Source organism: Frankliniella occidentalis, unplaced genomic scaffold, assembly GCF_000697945.3.
Source record: "Frankliniella occidentalis isolate FOCC.00 unplaced genomic scaffold, Focc_3.1 Scaffold61, whole genome shotgun sequence".
Lineage (NCBI taxonomy): Eukaryota > Metazoa > Arthropoda > Insecta > Thysanoptera > Thripidae > Frankliniella > Frankliniella occidentalis.
The window spans coordinates 39244-46646 of NW_026267191.1; the positions used below are offsets into that span (position 1 = coordinate 39244).

The following is a 7403-nucleotide window of genomic DNA, read 5'->3' on the forward strand; positions in this document are numbered from 1 at the left end:
GTGGGCGAGTCGAGAGGAGGGTTGGGGCGGGGTGGGGCGGGGTGGCTCTTGGCTGGGTATTTTAAGAGAGCGCTCGCATCGCGGAAAATCCCTGTCGGTCGGCCGGCGGAGGCGTCTCAACGAGCGACTCGCACTGGGGCGGCCACGACGACGACGGGGAGGGGGAGGGGGGAACGACGGGGTGCCGACGGTGGGCTGTCCTGTCCCCGCGGAGGGGGAGGAGGAGGAGGATGGGCGTTTGTCTCGCGTGGCCGGGCCCAGATCGGGGAGGGGCTGAGGGGGGCGGAGGTCCTTTCTGGCCGCACGGGTTAACCTTTCCTGATGGCCGCCCCAACGGCGCTGCAGCGGTACTGCGGGGAGCGGGCGAAGGGCCGCCCGCGTGGGCCGCCACCTGAAATCGTCCCTGTAATACCCCCCCCCCCTCCAGCCCCTTACGAGCGACGTTTTCCCAACCTTATAGTGCCCATAGTGCCCCACTGACTTGAAGTATGCTCTAGTATACTTGACGAGGGGCAAGAAAATAAGTCAGAAACGGACAAGCAAGTCGCGGTCGTGGACTGCTTGTAACCTGTACGCCTGCAACCTGTAAGCGGTACTTACAGTAAGTATATGCAAAATAAAGGAAGGGGTCTCTGTAGGCCACCTTGTATAGTTGGGCCATCAAACCGCCCCGTGGCAACCAATCATAAAACGGTATGTTTTTTTTGTTTCATCATGTTAACAGCCTTTGCAAAAGTATTTATATGAATGGCTTGGACCACTTGCAGTGCTACAGGAGCAGTTCACGCGAGGGCGCTTGACTCACTGGCTAGCGCCTGCTGTGCTGACTCAGGCCAGGCCGCAGCGGCGCCGGCACCACCGCGGTGCAGCGCGGGGGCTGCGGCGGGGGCGGCGGCGGGGGCCGTGGACCGCCAGCCCGTGTGAGTGTATGACGTGCACAGCTGCCACTCACCGGTCTCGGCGCGGGTCGCTGCCCTGGGCAGGTCGCGGGGCCCGGGGAGCCAGGAAGTCGTCGGGGGTCGTCGGGAAGGCTGCGGGACGCAGGGTGTCGCTGCTCGTCAGCGCCTGCTGCCGCTGCTGTTGATGTTGTTGCTGCTGCTGCTGATGCCGTTGTTGTCCAGGCCGGTTGCTGGCTCCGTCGGGGGGCGGGGGCGGAGGCAACGGCGGCATCGGCGGCGGCAGGGGTGAGGCGCCGTGGGGGCTCGGGGGCGGCCGCTCCCACGTGACCGTCCAGGGCAGCGACTCCCGGCGGCCAAGCAGTGACGACCTCCGCGACTGCTCCAGGCGCTCGTCGAACTCGCGCCAAAAGTCCTGGCTGAGCCGCGAGCCCGGCGGGTCGTACACGTGCGCCGGGGGCGTCGGCGGCGGCGTCGGCGAGGCCGGCCGGTCCCACAGGTACCTGCAGACGCACGACGTCGTGGTACTCACTCCGATAGGCAATGTGCGGCAATGTGAGAGTCGAAACCACTCAGGACCGGGAGTCGTGTGACTTACTGGGGGCTGAGCTCCGTGTGGAGGTCGATAAGGTCCGGGGTGGTGTTGACCCCCGGCCTCGGCGACGCTCTCGACGGCGCCCTCGATGGCGTCCTGGACTCGAGCTGCGCGCGGCACTGCGCGATGATGTCCAGCGCCTCCTCGAACTGCAGGTGGAACGGGCTGGTGGAGGCGGGCGGCGCCGTGGCCGGCGCCGTGGAGGTGTAGGTCGCTGGCGCCGCCCGGATGCAGGGCGTTGAGGGCGCGCTGCGGCCGTGCCCCTGCTGCGGTGCGGCCCCAGGACCTCGGCGCTCCCTCAGCGACCTGGTGCGCCGCGGGAGCGTGCTCGCCTCCGCGTGCCGTCGGTCGTCGGCGTCCTGGTCCACCCCGCGGCCGCCGCCGCCGTCCGAGTTTCGTCTGCTCGCCGACCTCGATAGGGGCCAGGCGCCTATCCGGTCCGTGGGCTTGACGTTGTGGTCGTCCTCCCTGTCAGGGTCCTGGATCCACCAGGAGTCGTCGCGGACGATGCGCATGGAAGGCCTCCGTCCGCCATCCCTGTCGCTCCGCAGGCGGAGGTACGTGGCCACTACCTTCTCTCGGAGGTCGTCGTCATCAGAATCCTGCTCCAGAATTGGTGCATTAGAAGTACTATTGACTCCGCTAGTGGAAACTCCTCAGTCACCACTCCACCTGCCCCACCCACCCCACTCCTTCCGCGTACCTGGTCGTCGTCGCTCCGGTCGTTGTCTCGTTCGTCGTCGTGGTCCTGACCCTTGTCGTTTGGCTCCGGCTCGGGGGTCGCCGTCAGGTGGATGGGCTCGGGGACGTTGACGGGCGTGTTGGCGCGCTCGGGCTTGGCGACGAGCAGCTCCAGGGTGCGGCCCGCGCGCCTCAGCACCTCCTCGGCGGCGCCCCCGCGCAGCTGCATGGCGTCCACGCCCTGGACGAAGAGCACCTCGTCGCCGGGGCTCAGGTGGTGCGTGGACAGGGTCTCGCCGTCGACCTGAGCAAGAGCGGGAATAGGGTTGGAAGCCCTGCTGGAAAGTTTCCGGAAAATTTATGTAAAATTTCAAGGAAAAAATAAAAAAATTCCCAGATTTTAGAAAGTTTTCCGTTATTTTCCGTATATTTTTTATTTTTTCCCGGAAATTTCGGTTGTTTCCATAAATTTTCCAGAAATTTTCCGGAAACTTTCCAACCCTAAGCGGGAAACGGGTGTGGGTGTGAGAATCGGCGCTCGTCGCACCAGGCTAGTTTAGGCCGCCCTCCGGCCACGAGTGCCACATGGGTGGCCTGACTGCCAGGCGCCCACCCGGCGCGCTGGCGGGGAAGAGTTTAGAATTGTGACGATCTTGGCGCAAACGATTTCGCATGACCGAAGGTCCCCTTTATTGGGCAAAGGCATTCGTGCTAACAATTGTGAAACAACAGCCAAATATTAATCAAAAGAAATAATGGGAATTACTTGTAAGCGGCGGGATCTTTATACCCTTCGTTGTTGTGTGTGACATTAGCCTTGCTTCCCCAAACGGCTGCCGCCGACGGTACGGCGAGGGGGAGGAGGAGGCTGCACCGCCGATTGCAGGGTCGCGACCAGCGCTCTAAGGACAAGGGTGCGACGCCGACGATGCGTCGCCGTGACCCACATAACTCGCCCCGCGTGCCTCGGCGGCGGTGCGCGCGATGCAGGTGAGGGGGGGGGGGAGATGGGCGGTGCACCAAAGGGACCCGGGGGCATGAGGCGGTAACATCAGCGACGCGCCGCCAAACGCCCAACAATGTTCGCAACATCCACGCGACGACATCCTCCTATCATACCATTTCCGGGAGACGACGAGACGCTATTGGGCCGCGGCTGGCAGAGGCGAGATGGTCTATTGTGTCTGTCGCTGACGCGCGGGGCGGGGCGGGGCGGGGCGGGGTGGAGCGCGGCGGGGCGGGGAGGGGCGGGGCGGGGCGGGGCGAGGCAGCAGCCCAGTCTGGCGGGAGACGCCTTCTTACCAGCTGCTGCTGCTTCTGGCTCGGAGGACCGGCGGAACAGTACGCGATACTCCAGCCAGGGCACTATATCTTTATTATTACCACCCGTTCTTGGGCTGGTTTTGTTTGACGGGCAGGACACGGGGGCTGACGCCCGCAGTGCTGCAAATCTGCATCATAATACCCTCTTGGATCACGTAGGGGTTTCGCTTGGCCGCTTACGGGCGGGGGGAATACGCAAACCTGCAACGCACCGTGGTCGTATACCCGCTCTGATACAGCCGGTATACATATGGTTGGAAGCTCCGGAAAGTTTCCGGAAAATTTCGGGAAAAACAGAAAATTTCCTGGAAATAACTGAAAATTTTCCAAACCTTGGAACTTTTTTGGTTATTTTCCGTAAATTTTCCGAAAATTTTTGGAAATTTCAAACCTGTCTCGGTCTCTTCTTTCCTCCGTCGATCTCCCATCCCGCGGTCGCGCCTGCAATACTGATGGCACCGGCGCGTGCAGCCAACGCTCCTGACTGAATCTGCATCATTCTGGGGGAATGCGGTGGTTGGGGGGGGGGGGCGGTCCGCTTGCACCCCTTCAAAGCCTTCCTCTCCCCTCCCCCCAATCCCATCCCGAAGTGCACACGGGCTGGCGCGCGATTCACAGACACTCATAGGTGGTGATTGCTGATCACTCTAAGCGCCATAACCGTCACATGCCTGCCTCGGATCGACACGCTCGCCGCGCCACGAGCGCTGCTGGTGAGCGTTTGCAAGTGAAATAAATATCGTGCCTCCCTACACATTCACGCACGTTGAATTTCGCAAGAAGTCAACACACCGACGGGAACAATCTTGAACCAAATGCCTCGATGGGACGCGGTCTCTGTCTTATTGGTTTATCGCCTAGTAAGTACGTCCGGTTTTTTTTCTGTATTTTTCTCAGAATTATCCGGCAAAACAAATGACGGGAGCTTGGCGCCTGCGAGACTCGGGGTAGGCCACCCCGCAGCACATGCACGCGCTGCAGGCGAGATGTTGCCTACCTACCAGGCGCCATGAGAGCTACGTGCTGGCACGCGGGGCTGCATTGGGCGGGTTAGTCACGACGAATGACGAACGTACTTTCTGGGTGATCCCTTTACAGTAGTTGCAAACGACGGTGGCCGCAAAAGTAAACCTCTAGGGATGCAAGCCCTGGAAAGTTTCCGGAAAATGTCAGGAATATTTCTGGAAAGAACGAAAAATTTCGGGGCAAAAACGGAAAATTTCCGGAGAGAAATGAAAACATTATCAGACTTGAAAATTTTACTGTTCTTTTCCGGAAAGTTTCAACCCTATAAACCGTTAGGGAATAAGCTCGATGTGTCTCTCTCACCTCCGTGATGCACAGCGGCCCCCGCTGATCGCCGCCGCCGAGGCGGATCCCCCAGGGAACCGCGCGGTTGGCGCGGTCCAGCTGCACGGCCAGCATCTGCGGCATGCTGACTGCTGCTGCAGCTGATCTCTCTTCTCGCTAACCGCTTGTTGCTGTTGTTTTTGTTCTCTTGCTGAACGCCGCGCGGTTTGAAGTTGACTTCTTGTCGCTGGGGTGTGCAGCGGCGGCAGTTCTGATGTCAAAACGCTTTTGACGGCTGACGTCGCGGAAGTGAAGTCTTGAAGGCAAGGTCGATACGGTCGTGATGAATTTTTCTTTCTTTCGAGATTTCGAGTTTCTCTTGTTCGACAAGCAGTGTGGCCGTTAAAACACTGGTCGGTCACACACTAGGCCGCCGGCGGGCCGGACGACTCGTCGGATTTAAATAATTGGTATTATTATTATTTCTTTATCGTGTTGGTCGCGCGGCGCGCCTCCACCACCGCGGCCGCCCGTCGGGATGACTGACTGGGAGCAGGCGAACTCATCGGAAGCGATCGCGTCTCGATCGCGCCCGTGTCCTGGCGCCCGGCCCAGCCCTTCTGCGCTGCCAGCCGGGCGGGGCGCGAGGCGAGGTGGGGCGGGGCGCGGTCTATGTACCGCCCACGACGGACGTGATCCGATGATGAACCAGTCTCCCCAAACGTCTGTTGGTGACACACGTGGGCGAGTCATATGATTCGTACCCTTTATACAATGCGGCGCCCCGCGAAGGCGAACGACGACGTCATCCTGGTGGTGGAGGAGGACGCCGTTGGCACCAAACGACTGCAACAACTGGCGTGTTTGTGAAGACCCGTAATGTCATCTAGGAGCGGACCTGCCGCTCCGCCCTGACGTGGAGGTTGGCGCCAACACCAGGCTCCAGACGAGGATAGGAGGAACGCAGGGCCCAGGCCGCTGAGCCGCTATGAAGGGCCAAGGCATTGCCACTTAGGGGAGGCAGGGAGTTGCAGTAAGAGGTGGGGCTGAGAGTGGCAGGAGGGAGACTTTGAAAGGACATCCGCTGCTGCAGGGAGGAAGGGGGGCGGGGACTCCTGGAGACAAAGCAGCAGCCCTCTACGCCTGTCGCTCTCTCGCTCTCTCTCTCTCTCTCTCTCTCTCTCTCTCTCTCTCTCTCTCTCTGGCTCCCTCCCTCCCGCTCTCTCTCCTCCTCTCTGTGTTGGGCCCTCCAGGCGCGCTGCACCCGCCGCGACGTCGGCTTTCCAGCCACCTCCGCGTCGTGGAGCCGCACCACAACCCCGTCGGCATTGAGCTCGCGGGGCGGGGCGGGGCGGGCCCTTGAGACGGCACCGTGTCGCGACCTTCCGCCGACGCACCCACACGCTTTGGCTGATTAAATGCAGAGGGAAGCCGACGAAGGCGTCAGGGAGAAATAGTCGTCCTCGAGTTACGCTTCTAGGAACCCAGAAAAAGTTGTCGCCATTTTTTGATATGTTGTTCCCCGCACTTCAAAACGCACATATAAATATATGTTGTGTGAACCAAAAAAAATATTTCTTCACACTTACAATATTTTTAGCAGTCAGCGACAGCGTAGAATCGATCGTTCCCTGGAGCGTCAGCCCGTACTTCGCCTCTACGGCTCAGTCGGTAGCGTGTCCGCTCGGAGCGCGGGAGGTTGGTAGTTCAATTCTCCGACGATTTGAAATTTTTCTCAGGCCACCAAATTGCGATCGGACTTCAAACCCGTCATTTCACCTCGCCCTCTCGTGGTGTCCCGATGGCGTAGTGGTTACCGTTGTTGGTGGCACTTCGTCATAGGTGTCAGAAAGTGTCGGCTCTGGGCCGGGGTTCGCGCCCCGGTGCCTGCCACCTCGCTGTGGTAGCGGGGTGGATGATAAGACCTAGAAACTGGCTGAAAAGGGCTCCATGACCTGTGGTGGGTCAGTACAGTTTAACCAACGTACGCCTCAACCGTCTCACAAACCCCGGGAGTATGTTCTGACCACTGCGGTTGGGAGCGGCTGTTCGGAACAGTGACCACAGTTCGCTTACTACTGGGGTGGGATGAGGAATGTACTCCCCCATTTTTATCTTTTATTTTTGAAGCCTGTTCTTCTTTGAAGCACATTCCCCTCAAATTTCAGCATATCGACGAGGTCGGAGAAAATTACCTCGGCCAAAAGCTAGGTCGGACAGCACTTTTGGGGATTTTGTCACCAGGTCGGAGAAAAATAGGTCGGACAATCTAGCTGCACCGCTCGCGATGTGAAGACGTGGGTCACGCCTCGGCTCTCTCCTGCAATAAATAACAACAGCCCGAGTGCCACCGGTGTATACCGACCGTGGGTGGCTGCAGGTAGGTTGGGGTTGGGGGGAATAGGGGCGGCTGTGCTATGGGCTGCGCGCGGGCGGCTCCGACGTCCTTTTGTTGGTGCCGTGCAGGCTGTGCAGCCGCCCGAGATCCGCCGCGCCGCTGCTGCGAGCTGCAGGCAGCCAACCCCTTGTGGAGTGGAACAAGAGCAAGGCGCCCCGCCTCGCCCCGCCCCGCCCCGCCACGTCATGTACACTGCTAATCACGGTGCCTCGTTGGCGGG

At 60.4% G+C, this 7403-nt stretch overlaps 1 protein-coding gene across 1 annotated transcript in view; it reads right to left on the reverse strand.

Annotated features, from left to right (window-relative positions):
• LOC113202722 (trithorax group protein osa-like) overlaps window positions 1-5339 on the reverse strand; it is a 42173-nt gene extending 36834 nt beyond the window's left edge. Inside the window, exons 1-4 of the mRNA XM_052267945.1 lie at window positions 4825-5339; window positions 2195-2476; window positions 1495-2093; window positions 953-1399 (exon numbers count right to left, since the gene is read on the reverse strand). Coding sequence (XP_052123905.1) covers window positions 953-1399; window positions 1495-2093; window positions 2195-2476; window positions 4825-4929 — 1433 coding nt within the window. The 5' untranslated portion in view covers window positions 4930-5339. The remainder of the gene's footprint in view (window positions 1-952; window positions 1400-1494; window positions 2094-2194; window positions 2477-4824) is intronic.
• Window positions 5340-7403: the final 2064 nt, after the last annotated feature.